Here is a 22161-nt window from a genome sequence, read left to right on the forward strand (position 1 = left end):
ACTCCTCCATATAATCCATATGTCTTCTTCCTTCCAAAGGCAACTGGTCCTTCTCTATATGGCATGTGGTGTGTTATTGTTTCCTCACATTGAGTTTACATTACTATTTGCGTAATATTTCTAAGAGATGAGTTTTGCTTGCAGCCTGCAGGTATAGCACAAATGTGGGGGGGGGGGGGGATTCAGTCCTGGAGTTCCAGGTCAGAGGTCAGGTTTCAGACCTGGAGTTCGAGGTCAGAGGTCATGGTTCAGTCCTGGAGTTCCAGGTCAGAGGTCAGGGTTCAGTCCTGGAGTTCCAGGTCAGAGGCCATGGTTCAGACCTGGAGTTCCAGGTCAGAGGTCATGGTTCAGACCTGGAGTTCCAGGTCAGAGGTCATGGTTCAGTCCTGGAGTTCCAGGTCAGAGGTCAGAGGTCAGGGTTCAGTCCTGGAGTTCCAGGTCAGAGGTCATGGTTCAGACCTGGAGTTTCAGGTCAAAGGTCAGGTGAGCATTGTGGTGTATAAGAAGATGCCTTGTTTGTTTGTTTTGCCTGGGAGCGTCGTGGCAGTGCGGTGTGAGCGAGCGAGCATTACAGTCTAACAGTATGTACAGCTAGCTGGATGTAGGAGCGCCACGGTGCCAGCCTCGGGCGAGCTCTGATGATATCACATCATAGGGCTGTCTCAGGGTAATGATGTCATAAGGTGGTGTCCTGGGGTTCGTCGTCCTCAGGCACGGCGTAGGGGTCGTGGTCGGGGTTATCTTCTCTCCCCGGGGGAGGAGAGTGTGTCACCGCTCCGTAGCGCCTGCAGGGGGCAGCACCGCTGAACTCGTCGATGAGGCTGTTCAGGTTCACATTGATGGAGGGGATTTCATAATTGAAGTAATCTAATGATGGCATGGTTAGTGGGTTGGCATGGCGACAGAGGTGGGATGTGATTATTATGGTGTGGTGGTGGTGAAGAGAAGCATGAAGAGGAGGAGGGCGTATGGTGATGATGGTGTGTAAAAAAGGAATAAAGCAGAAAGGAAATTTAGTTTTTTGAGTTATAAAAAACTGCATTCTGTTGTTGTTGTTGTTTGAAGAAAGCAGCAGCAGGTAAGTATGCTATGTTGGTCTCTGACACATTCTACACAGGGAGGTAGTCATACTGTGTTACTGGGCTAGTAGTAATAACACCAGAGACATCTGGAGAAGCTAGGTCTATAACAGGGAGGTAGTCATACTGTGTTACTGGGCTAGTAGTAATAACACCAGAGACATCTGGAGAAGCTAGGTCTATAACAGGGAGGTAGTCATACTGTGTTAATGGGCTAGTAGTAATAACACCAGAGACATCTGGAGAAGCTAGGTCTATAACAGGGAGGTAGTCATACTGTGTTACTGGGCTAGTACTAATAACACCAGAGACATCTGGACTAGCTAGGTCTATAACAGGGAGGTAGTCATACTGTGTTACTGGGCTAGTAGTAATAACACCAGAGACCTCTGGAGAAGCTAGGTCTATAACAGGGAGGTAGTCATACTGTGTTACTGGGCTAGTACTAATAACACCAGAGACATCTGGAGAAGCTAGGTCTATAACAGGGAGGTAGTCATACTGTGTTACTGGGCTAGTACTAATAACACCAGAGACCTCTGGAGAAGCTAGGTCTATAACAGGGAGGTAGTCATACTGTGTTACTGGGCTAGTACTAATAACACCAGAGACATCTGGAGAAGCTAGGTCTATAACAGTGCACAGGTCCTTTGTGCTGCTGTCCAAAATAATAACGAAAAGTTAATTCAATTTTGTTCAGTGAAATAAAATAACACGTTTTCAAAATTATTTCACAATGACACAAAACTTAAAAGAAAAACGTTTACAACAACGACCAGATTGCTGTATTGACCACAGAGGCAACAAGATGTAAGTGGATTGGGCACCAAGACATCGAAGCTTGAATGAACAACGGGAATCATCTCTATGTATATGTCCTAAATTGCACCTTATTCCCTATGTAGTGCACTACTTTTGACCAGAGCCCTATATAGGGAATAGGGGGCCATTTGGGACATACCCAATATTATGAGGGAGGGAATAAGTCTACTTGTTTGGTCATTTGCTGAGGTATTGCTGCAGCTGCTGGACAGCAATAATAACCAGAGAATGATGACCATCTTCCACTGTGTCAGAATGAGATGGAGCAGGAGGCGATGCTGTCAGAGGGAAAGCGGTGAAACAGACGGAGCACTGAGCAGGAGGTGATGCTGTCAGAGGGAGGGCAGTAAAACAGATCGGTCTGTCCTGAAGCAATGGGTCTGGGATGTGGGTCACCTGGGGGTTACCTGTGAGCCCACACGCCTGTCCTGTAGCAGGGGCGATGTTTGTTGGCATGGGGATGGTGAAAAGGGGCGAAGCGTTAAAGATGGACCTTCGGAGGAAGCAACAGCGTCTGCAATGGTGAGCCCTGCAGTACGTGATGCGCTCTAGGGAGTCCATAAGCCATGCATATAGTATGTACAGTCTGAACAACAGCATGCCGATTAAAGTAACACCAACAGAATGGGACAGCTAGCTAGTGTTAGCATGGCTGATACTGTAACACCAACAGAATGGGGCAGCTAGCTAGCGTTAGCATGGCTGATACTGTAACACCAACAGAATGGGGCAGCTAGCTAGTGTTAGCATGGCTAACATCAACAGAATGGGGCAGCTAGCTAGCGTTAGCATGGCTGATACTGTAACACCAACAGAATGGGGCAGCTAGCTAGTGTTAGCATGGCTAACATCAACAGAATGGGGCAGCTAGCTAGCGTTAGCATGGCTGATATTGTAAACCCACTGAATGGGGCAGCTAGCTACTGTTAGCATGGCTGATACTGTAACACCAACAGAATTGGGCAGCTAGCTAGTGTTAGCATGGCTAACATCAACAGAATGGGGCAGCTAGCTAGTGTTAGCATGGCTGATATTGTAAACCCACTGAATGGGGCAGCATGACTGATACTGTAACACCAACAGAAAGGGGCAGCTAGCTAGCGTTAGCATAGCTGATACTGTACACCAACAGAATGGGGCAGCTAGCTAGAGTTAGCATGGCTAACATAAACAGAATGGGGCAGCTAGCTAGTGTTAGCATGGCTGATATTGTAAACCCACTGAATGGGGCAGCTAGCTACTGTTAGCATGGCTGATACTGTAACACCAACAGAATTGGGCAGATAGCTAGTGTTAGCATGGCTGATACTGTGACACAAACGGAATGGGGCAGCTAGCTAGCATTAGCATGGCTGGCTGATAGCTAGCTGTTTAGCTGTATGCATGTTTGAAGCAGGCTGCAGGAGAACCCAGAGGCAGCCACAGCACCAGGTCAGGTGGGGCGAGGCGGGCGGAGCGGTGAGAGATGGAGCGTAGTACAGTAACGTTACTGGCGGGCATGGTCAAATCTGGCTTACCCTAAACGTCCCCCTCACACTTAGCCCACACCACACTGACTCCCCTGGCCTCACACGGCTGGTACACAACATAGTAGCAGGTAGAGCAGAGCAGGGGAACAAGAGAATCATGAATAGAACACAGGGACACAGAGAGAATGACTGGTATTGATACTGACAGGTAGAACAGAGAACCTCATAGAATATTAGAATTAGATTTCTATGGAACACCTCAGATCATAATTATGACATCAGACAAGAAGTAGGCCTATCTGAGTAACCACTTCTTCAATAAGCCTGGTTGCCAGTCTGTTAATGCTCTCTTGCCAACTCCTTGTGGAATTGCTTGCCAATGTGCAATGGGATTGGAAAGAGCACAAACAGGTCTGTGACCAGCCTAGAATGAGCCATGTTTGTCCTGAGAGAGTAAGCATAGAATTAGAATGACTAGAATAGATATTCCCCTTTCAAGTCAACATTCCATGATGAGTGGAACAATGTCGGCTATATTCATGGATTGCATGTTGTGTAACAACATCGTTATGAAGATTCTCTTGAGTCCTGGTGCCCGACTGAAGGTCAATGCATTGTCAATGGGCACTGATGAAGATCTAGCCTAAACTGCATTATACTGGGCTTGGAAACCCAATGATATTTCAAAAGGAGACAAGCTATTAGTAGGAAAACCTTTTCTTATCACTGTGATGGAGCCAGATTGACCTTAGATGCAGTATAACTTTACCTAGCTAGCTGAGATTGAGGGACAGTCCTGGGTTTTTGCTAGCTAACGTTAGCATTGCTAGACATTTCTGACTAACTTTGATAGCTAATCTCTCTAAAGTGAATTTGACGGCATCCTAATGATGGCAAACTTGTTTCCTACTAATTATTTGCTGACTTTGGAAATATCGACGTATTTCCAGGCCACTATAGTGTAATCTATAGTGTAATTTAGACTAAACAGTCATTAGCCTCCATTCAGAATGACTTAGCATCACTCGACTTTCAGGCACCACAATGGCTGAGGCGTTCATAACAATGCACGATGCGACCAAATGACGGTGAATACACTGTCAAATTGCCGTGGCATGAGGGGGTTTGTCTGTTCTAGTCATTCTATTTCTATGCGTGTAAGCCTGGGACCTACCTAGCTCTGTCGTACTGTATGAGGGATAAACAGAGAGGAAGCACATGATGAATCTAATGGAAACTTCCATACAAGCAGGACATCGCTATGCTTCCCTGATGTTTCCTCACAATACTTAGAAACATCAGCACATAACACAAGCAATGGATACATAGTGTTGTTTTCTCTCTACAATGTGCAACAAAATCTTAATATTTACAACATATTGTTCTTCTCGGACGACTGCGTCTGTCTGTCTAAATAAAGGCCACCGTTATTCAATAATACATTCTTTTATAGAACTGGTGAGTCAGTAATGAAAGGATGCTGATTTTCCTAGTCCTACTAGCTACACTTGTCCACCGTCTCCATTGGACAGTGCCACAGCCAGTCTGAGAGCGGGACGCGGCTGCATCGTCCCTGACACCACCTGTGGTGGTTGGGGCGGTGGTGTCGTTGCCGTGGTTACGTGATCATCATGTTGTTTACCTGTGGACATGCTCTCCCCGGGGGACAGTCCGTCCAGGATGCCCTGCTCCAGGGGCCCGGGGCCAACAGGGGTGGACGCCGGCTGAGGGACGTTGGGCGGCTGAGGAGGGGGTAGGCTGGGCCTCTGCCGGGGCTTAGGGGTGGGCCGAGACTTGCCCAGCGTGCCGGTCAGAGAAGGGGGGGAGGACAGGGACCCCAGGGACCCTAGGGAGCCACAGAGAGGGGTCTGACCGGGGGAGGAGGCCCCTAGTCCTCCAGGGGCCTGTGGGGGACCGGCCAGTCCATAGGGGGAGGGGGTGCTGGGAGGGGTGGGGGACAGGCTGACCGGCGATGGCTGACCTGTGGACTGGTCCGAAATCCCACCAGAACCACCCGACTGGCCGTACCCAGCTGGAACCTTTGGAGGGATAGGGGCCAGCTTCTTAGAGCCTTGAGACAGAAAAGAAGAGAGTTAACATGAACATGAATATCTAAAGTAAATTAACATCTAAAAATAAGCCTACCTTTATACCAGGGGTTGAAACCGGTTCAGGGAACAGAACCGAAAACCGGAAAATAAAGAAATTATTTGAGGAACAGAACCCGAACCAAAAACAAAAGTGATCTATACTGTTCCGGAACAGAACTGTTATTTTAACAACATGGGAACCGGTTAATAAAGTTATTTTATGTTCCGGGCATTTTTTTCCAGTCCCACAAAAATCGCAACAAAGCGCCTATGCAAAGCCCTCACTCTGTCACTCAGAAACGTATTCCAGCATCTGCCTGCCAGCTGGAAATCTTTTCCAGTGGGTGTGTGTAGGTTACTTGCCCCTCCCCTCTGAAGCAGGTACTGTAGCCTACTGACAATGTTACAAGTATGATTCAGCAATTAGGGAGAGATGTTTAATTGGAGAAGAATGGATTGACTTTTCAATGCTGGTTAAGGATACTTTTGTTATCGTGTTTCACATTGGATTTATTAACCATAAAAAGGTAAGACGTGTTCTTAATTCTAGTGTTGCTCTGCACACACAAGCTTGTTAGCTAGCTTGCTACGTTCCTCCATAGAAGCCTCTCCTCTGTAGGCATAATTCTTTGAGCCTAATTCAGATAATGCATGTCATAACAAGATGGCCAGCGCTTCAAAGCAAGCTTCCTCCATCATCTCTCGCTCTCCTCACCCTCAACATTTCAGTTGCATCTTGTGCCCTCCACTGTGACTGGCACAGTGTGTGTATCTGTCTTTCATTATGATTAAACCATGCTGTTACGGCAAAATACAATTTGCTCTAAAGCATTTTCCTCTTCAGATTAAATTGCTTACCTGCTCCACTGCAAGCTTCTCTATCCGCACTGATTGGTGAAGTAATTTAATGTTGAGCTAAATGTCTAAAGGAACAGAAAGGAACGATATAAACCTGTACTTTTGTCTGGTTCGAACCAGTTCAGAACTTTATTTTGCTGGTCAGAACAATGGAACGGAACAAAAATAAATAAAGGGTTCTGTTCAGAACAAAAATCGATTGGAAAATCATTTTGGTTCCAACCCCAGTTTTATACTGTAAAACAAATTAACATAAACATTTTGATAACCAACAAATTAGATAAGACATGTATAATACATGAAGTGTCTGTTTTCTGGATCATGTTGAATGGAGAATCTCTATGGAACGTGTTTAGGACTTACTATGAATCCTTCCAAAACCCGCTCAAAGTCATACGTTTGCTGTATAGGTAAAACAACAAGAATCCAAAGATGTTGATCTGACTGTGAAGTTGAACCGCTGACCTTTGCGCATGGTGTGTGGGCTGTGTTCTGTGGAGTGGGGCGACTGGCTGCAGCTCTGCTGGCCAACACCAGGGGGCACCGTCGGACCTGCCACCTGCACCCCCTTGTGACCAATCACTGGAGAGCTCTCCTTACTCCTCAGTGTACTGGTGAAGGAGAGAGGATGTTAGGCTGTTGTCACTGTTCACTTATAGATAGATGTCAAACTACATCGCAACATCATCGCTACAGAAAACGTCCTTCATTTATTTTACCATTATTTTAACAGGGTCCACTGAGAATAAGGTCTCTTTTACAAGGGACCCTTCTTAATTGTCATCATCATCATCATCATCATCTTCATCATCATCATCATATAACCTTAATGTCAGTGGTCTCCAACCTACTACATAGTATCTGGGTCTGTTGTGTTGCTGTAACCTACTACATAGTATCTGGGTCTGTTGTGTTGCTGTAACCTACTACATAGTATCTGGGTCTGTTGTGTTGCTGTAACCTACTACATACTATCTGGGTCTGTTGTGTTGCTGTAACCTACTACATAGTATCTGGGTCTGTTGTCTTGCTGCAACCTACTACATAGTATCTGGGTCTGTTGTGTTGCTCCAACCTACTACATAGTATCTGGGTCTGTTGTGTTGCTGTAACCTACTACATAGTATCTGGGTCTGTTGTGTTGCTCCAACCTACTACATAGTATCTGGGTCTGTTGTGTTGCTCCAACCTACTACATAGTATCTGGGTCTGTTGTGTTGCTGTAACCTACTACATAGTATCTGGGTCTGTTGTGTTGCTCCAACCTACTACATAGTATCTGGGTCTGTTGTGTTGCTGCAACCTACTACATAGTATCTGGGTCTGTTGTGTTGCTGTAACCTACTACATAGTATCTGGGTCTGTTGTGTTGCTCCAACCTACTACATAGTATCTGGGTCTGTTGTGTTGCTGTAACCTACTACATAGTATCTGGGTCTGTTGTGTTGCTCCAACCTACTACATAGTATCTGGGTCTGTTGTGTTGCTGTAACCTACTACATAGTATCTGGGTATGTTGTGTTGCTGTAACCTACTACATAGTATCTGGGTATGTTGTGTTGCTCCAACCTACTACATAGTATCTGGGTCTGTTGTGTTGCTGTAACCTACTACATAGTATCTGGGTCTGTTGTGTTGCTCCAACCTACTACATAGTATCTGGGTCTGTTGTGTTGCTGTAACCTACTACATAGTATCTGGGTCTGTTGTGTTGCTCCAACCTACTACATAGTATCTGGGTCTGTTGTGTTGCTGCAACCTACTACATAGTATCTGGGTCTGTTGTGTTGCTCCAACCTACTACATAGTATCTGGGTCTGTTGTGTTGCTGTAACCTACTACATAGTATCTGGGTCTGTTGTGTTGCTGTAACCTACTACATAGTATCTGGGTCTGTTGTGTTGCTCCAACCTACTACATAGTATCTGGGTCTGTTGTGTTGCTGTAACCTACTACATAGTATCTGGGTCTGTTGTGTTGCTCTAACCTACTACATAGTATCTGGGTCTGTTGTGTTGCTGTAACCTACTACATAGTATCTGGGTCTGTTGTGTTGCTGTAACCTACTACATAGTATCTGGGTATGTTGTGTTGCTGTAACCTACTACATAGTATCTGGGTCTGTTGTGTTGCTCCAACCTACTACATAGTATCTGGGTCTGTTGTGTTGCTGTAACCTACTACATAGTATCTGGGTCTGTTGTGTTGCTCCAACCTACTACATAGTATCTGGGTCTGTTGTGTTGCTGTAACCTACTACATAGTATCTGGGTCTGTTGTGTTGCTCCAACCTACTACATAGTATCTGGGTCTGTTGTGTTGCTGTAACCTACTACATAGTATCTGGGTCTGTTGTGTTGCTTCAACCTACTACATAGTATCTGGGTCTGTTGTGTTGCTGCAACCTACTACATAGTATCTGGGTTTGTTTTGTTACTCCAACATACTACATAGTATCTGGGTCTGTTGTGTTGCTGTAGTTACTGACTGGTAATAATAATAATAATGGCTAGCTCCCATCATATCAATCCTTCAACACCTATATAGGAGTCACTAGAGAGTGTGTACTTCAGAGGGTATAGGAGTCACTAGAGAGTGTGTACTTCAGAGGGTATAGGGGACACTAGAGTCTACCAGTGTGAACAGTATAGGGGACACTAGAGTCTACCAGTGTGAACAGTATAGGGGACACTAGAGTCTACCAGTGTGAACAGTATAGGGGTTTGTGTGAATGAGGAGTCACAGAGAGCGGAAGGGAACATCACCAAGCAGGCTGCTTCTGAAATATTGACGTAGGGCGGCGTCCCAAGTAGCACCCTATTCACTACATAGTGCACTACTTTTGACCAGATCTCTATGGCCTCTTATCCAAAGTAGTGCACTACTTTTGACCAGAGCTCTATGGCCCCTTGTAGTGCACTATGTACGGAATAGGGTGCCATTTGAGACTGTGACATAGACAGAAGTGATATGACTCCTGCTGCCCTACTACGTCTAGTGGTATTGACTCTACTGGAAAACTGGACACAGGACACTGGACACTGGACACTGCTAAATAGTCAATTAATGGTTAACCAAACTATCTTGCACTGACCTGACACACACTCACTAGACTATATAAATACACTCACTAGACTATATACACACGCACTAGACTATATATATATACACACACTCACTAGACTATATATATACACTCACTAGACTATATACACACTCACTAGACTATATACACACTCACTAGACTTTATACACACTCACTAGACTATATATATATACACACACTCACTAGACTATATATATACACTCACTAGACTATATACACACTCACTAGACTATATACACACTCACTAGACTTTATACACACTCAATAGACTATACACACACTCACTGGACTATATACACACTCACTAGACTATATACACTCACTAGACTATATACACACTCACTAGACTTTATACACACTCAATAGACTATACACACACTCACTGGACTATATACACACTCATTAGACTATATACACACTCACTAGACTATATACACTCACTAGACTATATACACACTTACTAGACTATATACAGACTCACTAGACTATATATACACTCACTAGACTATATATACACTCACTAGACAATATATATACACTCACTAGACTATATACACACTCACTAGACTATATACACACTCACTAGACTATATATACACTCACTAGACTATATATACACTCACTAGGCAATATATATACACTCACTAGACTATATACACACTCACTAGACTATATACACACTCGCTAGACTATATACACACTCACTAGACTATATACACACTCACTAGACTATATACACACTCGCTAGACTATATATACACACTCACTAAACTATATACACACTCAGTAGACTATATATATATATATATACACACACTAGACTATATATATATACACTCACTAGACTATATACACTCGCTAGACTATATATACACTCACTCGACTATATACACTCGCTAGACTATATATACACACTCACTAGACTATATACACACTCACTAGACTATATATACACTCACTAGACAATATATACACTCACTAGACTATATACACACTCACTAGACTATATACACTCGCTAGACTATATATACACACTCACTAGACTATATACACACTCACTAGACTACATACACTCGCTAGACTATATATACACACTCACTAGACTATATACACACTCACTAGACTATATACACACTCACTAGACTATATACACACTCACTAGACTATATACACTCGCTAGACTATATATACACACTCACTAGAATACATACACACTAATTTGACTATATATACACTCACTAGACTATATACACACTCACTAGGCTATATACACACTCACTACACTATATACACACTCACTAGACTATATACACACTCACTAGACTATATACACTCACTAGACTATATACACACTCACTAGACTGTATATACACACTCACTAGACTATATACACACTTACTAGACTATATACACACTCACTAGACTATATACACACTCACTAGACTATATACACTCACTAGACTATATACACACTCGCTAGACTATATATACACACTCACTAGACTATATACACACTCACTAGACTATATACACACTCACTAGACTATATACACACTCACTAGACTATATACACTCACTAGACTATATACACACTCACTAGACTATATATACACTGACTAGATGATATATACACTCACTAGACTATATACACACTCACTAGACTATATATACACACTCACTAGACTATATACACACTCACTAGACTATATACACACTCACTAGACTATATACACTCACTAGACTATATACACACTCACTAGACTATACACACACTCACTAGACTATATACACACTCATCATTGGATTGTGACTGTGGATTGCTGAGCCTGAACGTCCCACTCCCATGTCATTGGATGGTGACTGTGGATTGATGAGCCTGAACGTCCCACTCCCATGTCATTGGATGGTGACTGTGGATTGATGAGCCTGAACGTCCCACTCCCATGTCATTGGATGGTGACTGTGGATTGATGAGCCTGAACGTCCCACTCCCATGTCATTGGATGGTGACTGTGGATTGCTGAGCCTGAACTTCCCACTCCCATGTCATTGGATGGTGACTGTGGATTGCTGAGCCTGAACTTCCCACTCCCATGTCATTGGATGGTGACTGTGGACTGATGAGCCTGAACGTCCCACTCCCATGTCATTGGATGGTGACTGTGGATTGCTGAGCCTGAACTTCCCACTCCCATGTCATTGGATGGTGACTGTGGATTGATGAGCCTGAACGTCCCACTCCCATGTCATTGGATGGTGACTGTGGATTGCTGAGCCTGAACGTCCCACTCCCATGTCATTGGATGGTGACTGTGGATTGATGAGCCTGAACGTCCCACTCCCATGTAATTGGATGGTGACTGTGGATTGATGAGCCTGAACGTCCCACTCCCATGTCATTGGATGGTGACTGTGGATTGCTGAGCCTGAACTTCCCACTCCCATGTCATTGGATGGTGACTGTGGATTGATGAGCCTGAACTTCCCACTCCCATGTCATTGGATGGTGACTGTGGATTGATGAGCCTGAACGTCCCACTCCCATGTCATTGGATGGTGACTGTGGATTGATGAGCCTGAACGTCCCACTCCCATGTCATTGGATGGTGACTGTGGATTGCTGAGCCTGAACTTCCCACTCCCATGTCATTGGATGGTGACTGTGGATTGATGAGCCTGAACTTCCCACTCCCATGTCATTGGATGGTGACTGTGGATTGATGAGCCTGAACGTCCCACTCCCATGTCATTGGATGGTGACTGTGGATTGATGAGCCTGAACGTCCCACTCCCATGTCATTGGATGGTGACTGTGGATTGATGAGCCTGAACGTCCCACTCCCATGTCATTGGATGGTGACTGTGGATTGCTGAGCCTGAACTTCCCACTCCCATGTCATTGGATGGTGACTGTGGATTGATGAGCCTGAACTTCCCACTCCCATGTCATTGGATGGTGACTGTGGATTGATGAGCCTGAACTTCCCACTCCCAGGTCATTGGATGGTGACTATGGATCACAAGTGACATCACTTGAGCACAAGACTTGGATATTCTATTCCCCAGAAAAGTCCAGATCTTCTGATTGACTTCCAGATCTTCTGATTGACTTCCAGATCTTCTGATTGACTTCCAGATCTTCTGATTGACTTCCAGATCTTCTGATTGATTTCCTGGTTTTCTGATTGATTTCCTGATCTTCTGATCGATTTCCTGGTCTTCTGATTGATGTCCTGGTCTTCTGATTGACTTCATGGTCTTCTGATTGACTTCCTAGTCTTCTGAATGACTTCCTGATTTTCTGATTGACTTCCTGGTCTTCTGATTGACTTTCTGGTCTTCTGATTGACTTCCTGGTCTTCTGATTGACTTGATATAGTAAACAATTATGAGTTTAGAATATCCAAAAGTTGTGCATCAGTTCACCAGAAAAACCTTCACAACGATTTAAACTACATTAGTAATACATTAATATGCTTGTAGATAACCATATGCAGTGTTATTCATGCATTTATTTATTTTCTGTTCTGTGCAAAAGGCAGTAATATCCTCAGTTGCTAGGCAACTCCCTGGAGAGGCATCCCCTGGCAACGTGAATGTTACAGATTCTGAGATATGGGATTGGGGATCAGCAAAAATATGAGCCAGCAAGATAAAGGACATGGACAGGACATGTGGCCACCTGGTAAGAGCTGGTAAGCCCACGCTCTCGCTCTCTCTGCTCTCTCTCTGCTCTCTCTCTGTGGTGTAGTGGGTGGTGTCTCCATACCCTCCTGCATCTGTTTGCCTGTCTGTATGTCTGTCTCAGTGTCAGGGCAGGCAACAGGTAGGCAGGACAGGCGCAGGGCAGACGGGCAGGCAGGCAGGCATTGTATTTACCTAGTCAGCCTGGGGAGTCCTCTCTCTCTGGCACAGGGACATGTAGCCCACAGCGGGGCGGCGGAGGACAGCAGGCTAGGGGGGTTGCCCATGCTCATGCCCAGGGACAGGTCATGACGGGCCAGTACCAGGGGGGTTTTCATGTAGAGGGGCGAAGCCTTAGCCATATCGGGGGGCAGGGGAGCATGAGGTGGCAGCGACATGTCACCTGGCAGCGGGTGGCCGTGTGGGAGGGCGTGTTTGGAGGGGAAATGCAGGCAGCTGGGTTTGGGGTTAGAGTTGATGTCAAGTGAGGAAGAGGAGGAGGAAGAGGAGGAGGTGGGAGGCGGGAGAGGGGGGGTGAAGCCAGACCAGCGCAGCGGGAGAGGAGGGGAGCCGGGGGGCTGGGACTCTGGCCCTGGGGCCACGGGGCGAGGACAGGGTAGGACCTTGGGGTGGGGGTAGAAGTGGTGGGGGGCGGGGTGGGGTAGGGTGGAGGTGGGGTAGGGAGGGGGCGGCCGCTCCTCCCCTGGCCCGGGGGGAGGGTAGACATGAGAGGAGTCCGGCCGATTGGGCGACACGTCGTCTGAGCTGTAGGTATATAAAGAACAGAACAAAGAAGAAAGAGCTGTAGCTGTGGTAGCAGTGGTGGTGGAGGTGGTGGTGGTGGTGGTGGTGGTGGTGAAGGTGGTGGTGGTGGTGGTAGCAGTGGTGGTGAAGGTGGTGGTGGTGGTGGTAGCAGTGGTGGTGGAGGTGGTGGTGGTGGTGGTAGCAGTGGTGGTGAAGGTGGTGGTGGTGGTGGTAGCAGTGGTGGTGGAGGTGGTGGTGGTGGTGGTAGCAGTGGTGGTGGAGGTGGTGGTGGTAGCAGTGGTGGTGAAGGTGGTGGTGGTGGTGGTAGCAGTGGTGGTGAAGGTGGTGGTGGTGGTGGTAGCAGTGGTGGTGAAGGTGGTGGTGGTGGTGGTAGCAGTGGTGGTGGAGGTGGTGGTGGTAGCAGTGGTGGTGGAGGTGGTGGTGGTAGCAGTGGTGGTGAAGGTGGTGGTGGTGGTGGTAGCAGTGGTGGTGAAGGTGGTGGTGGTGGTGGTAGCAGTGGTGGTGAAGGTGGTGGTGGTGGTGGTAGCAGTGGTGGTGAAGGTGGTGGTGGTGGTGGTAGCAGTGTTGGTGGAGGTGGTGTTGGTAGCAGTGGTGGTAGCATTGTTGGTGGTGGTGGTAGCAGTGTTGGTGGAGGTGGTGGTGGTAGCAGTGTTGGTGGAGGTGGTGGTGGTAGCAGTGGTGGTGAAGGTGGAGGTGGTGGTGGTAGCAGTGGTGGTGAAGGTGGTGGTGGTGGTGGTAGCAGTGGTGGTGAAGGTGGTGGTGGTGGTGGTAGCAGTGGTGGTGGAGGTGGTGGTGGTGGTGGTAGCAGTGGTGGTGAAGGTGGTGGTGGTGGTGGTAGCAGTGGTGGTGGAGGTGGTGGTGGTGGTGGTAGCAGTGGTGGTGGAGGTGGTGGTGGTAGCAGTGGTGGTGAAGGTGGTGGTGGTGGTGGTAGCAGTGGTGGTGAAGGTGGTGGTGGTGGTGGTAGCAGTGGTGGTGAAGGTGGTGGTGGTGGTGGTAGCAGTGGTGGTGGAGGTGGTGGTGGTAGCAGTGGTGGTGGAGGTGGTGGTGGTAGCAGTGGTGGTGAAGGTGGTGGTGGTGGTGGTAGCAGTGGTGGTGAAGGTGGTGGTGGTGGTGGTAGCAGTGGTGGTGAAGGTGGTGGTGGTGGTGGTAGCAGTGGTGGTGAAGGTGGTGGTGGTGGTGGTAGCAGTGTTGGTGGAGGTGGTGTTGGTAGCAGTGGTGGTAGCATTGTTGGTGGTGGTGGTAGCAGTGTTGGTGGAGGTGGTGGTGGTAGCAGTGGTGGTGGAGGTGGTGGTGGTAGCAGTGGTGGTGGAGGTGATGGTGGTAGCAGTGTTGGTGGAGGTGGTGGTGGTAGCAGTGGTGGTGGAGGTGGTGGTAGCAGTGGTGGTGGTGGAGGTGGTGGTGGTAGCAGTGGTGGTGGAGGTGGTGGTGGAGGTGGTGGTGGTGGTGGTAGCAGTGTTGGTGGAGGTGGTGTTGGTAGCAGTGGTGGTAGCATTGTTGGTGGTGGTGGTAGCAGTGTTGGTGGAGGTGGTGGTGGTAGCAGTGGTGGTGGAGGTGGTGGTAGCAGTGGTGGTGGAGGTGATGGTGGTAGCAGTGTTGGTGGAGGTGGTGGTGGTAGCAGTGGTGGTGGAGGTGGTGGTAGCAGTGGTGGTGGTGGAGGTGGTGGTGGTAGCAGTGGTGGTGGAGGTGGTGGTGGAGGTGGTGGTGGTGGTAGCAGTGGTGGTGGAGGTGGTGGTGGTGGTAGCAGTGGTGGTGGAGGTGGTGGTGGTAGCAGTGTTGGTGGAGGTGGTGGTGGTAGCAGTGGAGGTGGTGGTAGCAGTGGTGGTGGTGGAGGTGGTGGTGGTAGCAGTGGTGGTGGAGGTGGTGGTGGAGGTGGTGGTGGTGGTAGCAGTGTTGGTGGCGGCGGTGCGAGATGGTTATCTTGTTGTGATTACTGAGGTGTTAGTTAGGTTGGTAGTTAGTTAGTGTCTAATCCAGATTAAAATTAAAAATCAGTGTTTGTTTTCTGGTGCGGAGAAGGCAAGCGTACGGTGGGGAGTGAACCAAGCTAAGCACACAGACTGCAGTCAGCTTTGTGAAGAGAAACAACAAGCAAAAAGAACAACAAAGCAAAAGCAAAAGGGATTCCCAAAGGAAAGAAAAGAGGGCTGCTGTGGAGCCTGTAAAACTCCCTCTGTGATCAACGTGTGTCTTCACACTGCAAGAGGCTATGGTGAAACAGTCTCTAACGAACTAGAAGGGAGGATAACCCAATTGGCTTTGACCTCTACAGTATGTAGTAGCCTGAAATTGGCCTTTATGTTTGACCACGGCACATATTCAGAAAGCGTCTCAGAGTAGGAGTGCTGATCTAGGATCAGGTCACCCTGTCTAGGTAATAATAATCATTACGAGCTAAAAGGCTAAACTGATCCTAGACCATCACTCCTACTCTGAGATGCTGAATGACTCTAATATGGGCCCACTCAGACACAAATTCAACAAATAATGTTATAGAGTTCCCTCCGCCAGCCCAGGGCAGTGTGAGACAGACACAAAACCCTTTCATCTCCATTGGCTGAAAGAGCAACAGAGCAGGAAGGAGAATAAGCCAGTCACAAGCCAGAACCAAGCACATCTTATAAACAGCCTTTCTGCAACACAGGAGCAACATTTCACATGGATGCAGCCATTATTAATTCAAACAATAACAAAATAGATGAATCAATCCCAGATTGCCACTTTAATGTGATATGAACTGGGATGGATTGTATTAATAACTGGTGCGGTTTAAGATGAGAGTAGAAATCAAAACGGTCAAAGTCACTCAGTGTGTGTCAGCAGAAAACCAAGTAGCCATGGCAACAGAGGTCAACTCAAGCCACACCACATCGCAGGGATCAGGTTGAGGTGGGGGTGAGGGGGACTGGGCCAGCTGTCTGAGACTTGTGGAGACATGCTGTGGAGACATGCTGTCTGAGACTTGTGGAGTGAAATGATATGTGACATTTAAATAAGGAAAACGTATACGTATGTACTTCAAATAAAGTGTGTATGAAAACTTAAGGTGGGCTATAAACCATAGTGTACTCTCTCAAAACTGAAGGAACTTTAGCTAGCCCCTCTTTATAAACCTGACAGACTAAATGACAACGGTGAGGTGGAGGGACAGACGAGGAGAAACAGGCAAACAGGAAAGAACCCCAAATCATGTCAGAGATGAGACGAGATTAACACGTCTGTGAGACGTATAACAACAACAACACAACAACAACAACGGCTCAAATACTTCAAGACAAGTCATGGAGAGCTGGTGAAGATGATGATGATGATGAAGACGGGAGGAAGGTGGAGAGGAGGAATCCTCCATGGTGGTGGTGGTGGTGGTGGTGGGGACTTACCCGATCCGGTCCCTTTCCCCAGGTTGAGGTGGGGGTGAGGGGGACTGGGCCAGCTCTCCAGGCTGCTCTAGGATGAGGGAGTGGTCAGCAGGGGAGCCAGGACCCTGGACACTGGGAGGGGTGGACGAGGCCTTACGGGCCAGGGTGGACGAACCCTTACGGGACACCCAGGACGTGTCCATCACCCGGACACCCATACTGGGAGGGACAGAGACACATAAAACAAGAGACGGTCAGACAAGACGATTAAAAAACAAAACAAACTGTAGAGAAATAGAGTTGAGAGGAGGAGGTCGACTAGAGGAGGTCAGGACTAGAGGAGGAGGAGGTCAGGACTAGAGGAGGAGGTCAGGACTAGAGGAGGAGGAGGTCAGGACTAGAGGAGGTCAGGACTACAGGAGGAGGAGGTCAGGACTAGAGGAGGACAGGACTAGAGGAGGAGGTCAGGACTAGAGGAGGAGGAGGTCAGGACTAGAGGAGGACAGGATTAGAGGAGGAGGAGGTCAGGACTAGAGGAGGAGGAGGTCAGGACTAGAGGAGGAGGAGGTCAGGACTAGAGGACGAGGAGGTCAGGACTAGAGGAGGAGGTCAGGACTAGAGGAGGAGGAGGTCAGGACTAGAGGAGGTCAGGACTAGAGGAGGAGGTCAGGACTAGAGGAGGAGGAGGTCAGGACTAGAGGAGGAGGTGGTCAGGGGACTAGAGGAGGAGGTCAGGACTAGAGGAGGAAGTCGGGACTAGAGGAGCAGGTGGTCAGGACTAGAGGAGGAAGTCGGGACTAGAGGAGCAGGTGGTCAGGACTAGAGGAGGAGGTCAGGACTAGAGGAGGAGGAGGTCAGGACTAGAGGAGGTCAGGACTAGAGGAGGAGGTCAGGACTAGAGGAGGAGGAGGTCAGGACTAGAGGAGGAGGTGGTCAGGGGACTAGAGGAGGAGGTCAGGACTAGAGGAGGAAGTCGGGACTAGAGGAGCAGGTGGTCAGGACTAGAGGAGGAAGTCGGGACTAGAGGAGGAGGTGGTCAGGACTAGAAGAGGAGGTCAGGACTGGAGGAGGAAGTCAGGACTAGAGGAGGAGGTCAGGACTGGAGGAGGAGGTCAAGACTGGAGGAGGAGGTCAGGACTAGAGGAGGAGAGCAGGACTGGAGGAGGAGGTCAGGACTACAGGAGGAGGAGGTCAGGACTAAAGGAGGAGGTCAGGACTAGAGGAGGTGTCAGGGGACTAGAGGACGAGGAGGTCATGACTAGAGGAGGAAGCCAGGGGACTAGAGGAGGAGGAGGTCAGGACTGGAGGAGGAGGTCCGGACTAAAGGAGGAGGTCAGGACTAGAAGAGGAGGAGGTCAGGACTAGAGGAGGAGAACAGGTCTGGAGGAGGAGGAGGTCAGGACTAGAGGAGGAGGTCAGGACTGGAGGAGGAGGTCAGGACTAGAGGAGGAGGTCAGGACTAGAGGAGGAGGTCAGGACTGGAGGAGGAGGTCAGGACTAGAGGAGGAGGTCAGGACTAGAGGAGGAGGTCAGGACTGGAGGAGGAGGTCAGGACGAGAGGAGGAGAACAGGACTGGAGGAGGAGGAGGTCAGGACTAAAGGAGGAGGTCAGGACTACAGGAGGAGAACAAGACTGGAGGAGGAGGAGGTCAGGACTACAGGAGGAGGTCAGGACTACTGGAGGAGGTCAGGACTAGAGGAGGAGAACAGGACTAGAGGAGTAGTAGGACAGGACTAGAGGAGGAGGTCAGGACTAGAGGAGGTGTCAGGGGACTAGAGGACGAGGAGGTCATGACTAGAGGAGGAAGCCAGGGGACTAGAGGAGGAGGAGGTCAGGACTAGAGGAGGAGGTCAGGGGACTAGAGGAGGAGGAGGTCAGGACTAGAGGAGGAGGAGGTCAGGACTAGAGGAGGAGGTCAGGGGACTAGAGGAGGAGGAGGTCAGGACTAGAGGAGGAGGAGGTCAGGACTAGAGGAGGAGGTCAGGACCAGAGGAGGACCCATACAGTACCTTTGTATTTTCCTTATGCTGCTTTGACGGGGCAAAGAAATGAGAGGCACGTAAGAGACACATTCTGTTCATTTTCTATTCATACACAGAGGCTACTTTAGAGGGCTATGGAGCTACATAGAGGGTTAGGGAGCTACATAGAGGGTTAGGGAGCTAAGCTACATAGAGGGCTAGGGAGCTACATAGAAGGCTAGGGAGCTAAATAGAGGGCTAGGGAGCTAAATAGAGGGTTATGGAGCTGCATAGAGGGGTAGGGAGCTACATAAAGGGTTAGGGAGCTACATATATGGCTAGGGAGCTACATAGAGGGTTAGGGAGCTACATAGAGGTTAGGGAGCTACATAGAGGGTTAGGGAGATACATACAGTCGTGGCCAAATGTTTTGAGAATGACACAAATATACATTTTCACAAAGTCTGCTGCCTCAGTTTGTATGATGGCAATTTGCATATACTACAGAATGTTATGAAGGGTGATCAGATGAATTGCAATTAATTGCAAAGTCCCTCTTTGCCATGCAAATGAACTGAATCCCCAAAAAAACAAGTCCACTGCATTTCAGCCCTGCCACAAAAGGACCAGCTGACATCATGTCAGTGATTCTCTCGTTAACACAGGTGTGAGTGTTGACGAGGACAAGGCTGGAGATCACTCTGTCATGTTGATTGAGTTCGAATAACAGACTGGAAGCTTCAAAAGGAGGGTGGTGCTTGGAATCATTGTTCTTCCTCTCTGTCAACCATGGTTACCTGCAAGAAAACACGTGCCGTCATCATTGCTTTGCACAAAAAGGGCTTCACAGGCAAAGATATTGCTGCCAGTAAGATTGCACCTAAATCAACCATTTATCAGATCATCAAAAGCTTCAAGGAGAGCGGTTCAATTGTTGTGAAGAAGGCTTCAGGGCGCCCAAGAAAGTCCAGCAAGCGCCAGGACCGTCTCCTAAAGTTGATTCAGCTGCAGGATCGGGGCACCACCAGTACAGAGCTTGCTCAGGAATGGCAGCAGGCAGGTGTGAGTGCGTCTGCACGCACAGTGAGGCAAAGACTTTTGGAGGATGGCCTGGTGTCAAGAAGGGCAGCAAAGAAGCCACTTCTCTCCAGGAAAAACATCAGGGACAGACTGATATTCTGCAAAAGGTACACGGATTGGACTGCTGAGGACTGGGGTAAAGTAATTTTCTCTGATATATCCCCTTTCCGATTGTTTGCGGCATCCGGAAAAAAGCTTGTCCGGAGAAGACAAGGTGAGCGCTACCATCAGTCCTGTGTCATGCCAACAGTAAAGCATCCTGAGACCATTCATGTGTGGGGTTGCTTCTCAGCTAAGGGAGTGGGCTCACTCACAATTTTGCCTAAGAACACAGCCATGAATAAAGAATGGTACCAACACATCCTCCGAGAGCAACTTCTCCCAACCATCCAGGAACAGTTTGGTGACGAACAATGCCTTTTCCAGCATGATGGAGCACCTTGCCATAAGGCAAAGGTGATAACTCAGTGGCTTGGGGAACAAAACATCGATATTTTGGGTCCATGGCCAGGAAACTCCCCAGACCTTAATCCCATTGAGAACTTGTGGTCAATCCTCAAGAGGCGGGTGGACAAACAAAAACCCACAAATTCTGACAAACTAAAGCATTGATTATGCAAGAATGGGCTGCCATCAGTCAGTATGTGGTGGCCCAGAAGTTAATTGACAGCATGCCAGGGCAGATTGCAGAGGTCTTGAAAAAGAAGGGTCAACACTGGAAATATTGACTCTTTGCATCAACTTCATGTAATTGTCAATAAAAGCCTTTGACACTTATGAAATGCTTGTAATTATACTTCAGTATTCCATAGTAACATCTGACAAAAATATCTAAAAACCCTGAAGCAGCAAACTTTGTGGAAATTAATATTTGTGTAATTTTCAAAACCTTTGGCCACGACCGTAGACGGTTAGCGAGCTACATAGAGGGTTATAGAGCTACATAGAGGGCTAGGGAGCTACATAGAGGGCTAGGGAGCTACATAGAGGGTTAAGGAGCAACATAGAGGGTTATGGAGCTACATAGAGGGTTAGGGAACGACATAGAGGGTTAGGGAGATACATAGAGGGCTATGCCAGTGACTAGTGTGGAGATTGGAATGTGCTGAGTGTAGAAGGGCCTAGTGTAGAAGTCTAGGGGCCTACAGAGGGGACCATTGGAAGTGGCTAGTGTGGAAGGCTAGTGGGCTACAGAGGGGACCATTGGAAGTGGCTAGTGTGGAAGGCTAGTGGGCTACAGAGGGGACCATTGGAAGTGGCTAGTGTGGAAGGCTAGTGGGCTACAGAGGGGACCATTGGAAGTGGCTAGTGTGGAAGGCTAGTGGGCTACAGAGGGGACCATTGGAAGTGGCTAGTGTGGAAGGCTAGTGGCCTACAGAGGGGACCATTGGAAGTGGCTAGTGTGGAAGGCTAGTGGGCTACAGAGGGGACCATTGGAAGTGGCTAGTGTGGAAGGCTAGTGGGCTACAGAGGGGACCATTGGAAGTGGCTAGTGTGGAAGGCTAGTGGGCTACAGAGGGGACCATTGGAAGTGGCTAGTGTGGAAGGCTAGTGGGCTACAGAGGGGACCATTGGAAGTGGCTAGTGTGGAAGGCTAGTGGGTACAGAGGGGACCATTGGAAGTGGCTAGTGTGGAAGGCTAGTGGGCTACAGAGGGGACCATTGGAAGTGGCTAGTGTGGAAGGCTAGTGGGCTACAGAGGGGACCATTAGAAGTGGCTAGTGTGGAAGGCTAGTGGGATACAGGGCTACAGTGTTGTCTGTATTCGGGGGATGAGATACACAGTGACAGGGTATAGAGGGGTTCAGAGGTATTGGGACATGGCAGACCAAATGACTAGCCTGCACTGTCCTACCAAGAGGAAATGAGTGCCTCGTTAGTTAATACAGT

The 22161-nt window shown here is 48.1% G+C and overlaps 1 protein-coding gene across 6 annotated transcripts in view; it reads right to left on the minus strand.

Moving 5' to 3' along the window:
• Nucleotides 1–205: 205 nt before the first annotated feature.
• Nucleotides 206–22161, minus strand: part of LOC115208099 (rho GTPase-activating protein 44) — a 101667-nt gene continuing 79711 nt past the window's right edge. For 2 of the 6 annotated variants that reach the window (XM_029775889.1, XM_029775909.1), the window contains 5 exons: nt 19240–19257; nt 17251–17448; nt 6784–6929; nt 5013–5441; nt 206–867 (listed from right to left, as the gene is read on the minus strand). In XM_029775889.1, coding sequence (XP_029631749.1) covers nt 677–867; nt 5013–5441; nt 6784–6929; nt 17251–17448; nt 19240–19257 — 982 coding nt within the window. In that variant the 3' untranslated portion in view covers nt 206–676. Of the gene's footprint in view, nt 868–1827; nt 5442–6783; nt 6930–17250; nt 17449–19239; nt 19261–22161 lie in introns of those variants that run through there. The other 4 variants (XR_003881095.1, XM_029775881.1, XM_029775900.1 and 1 more) reach the window with 4 other exon arrangements.

Source organism: Salmo trutta, chromosome 1 (genome assembly GCF_901001165.1).
Source record: "Salmo trutta chromosome 1, fSalTru1.1, whole genome shotgun sequence".
Taxonomy (NCBI): domain Eukaryota; kingdom Metazoa; phylum Chordata; class Actinopteri; order Salmoniformes; family Salmonidae; genus Salmo; species Salmo trutta.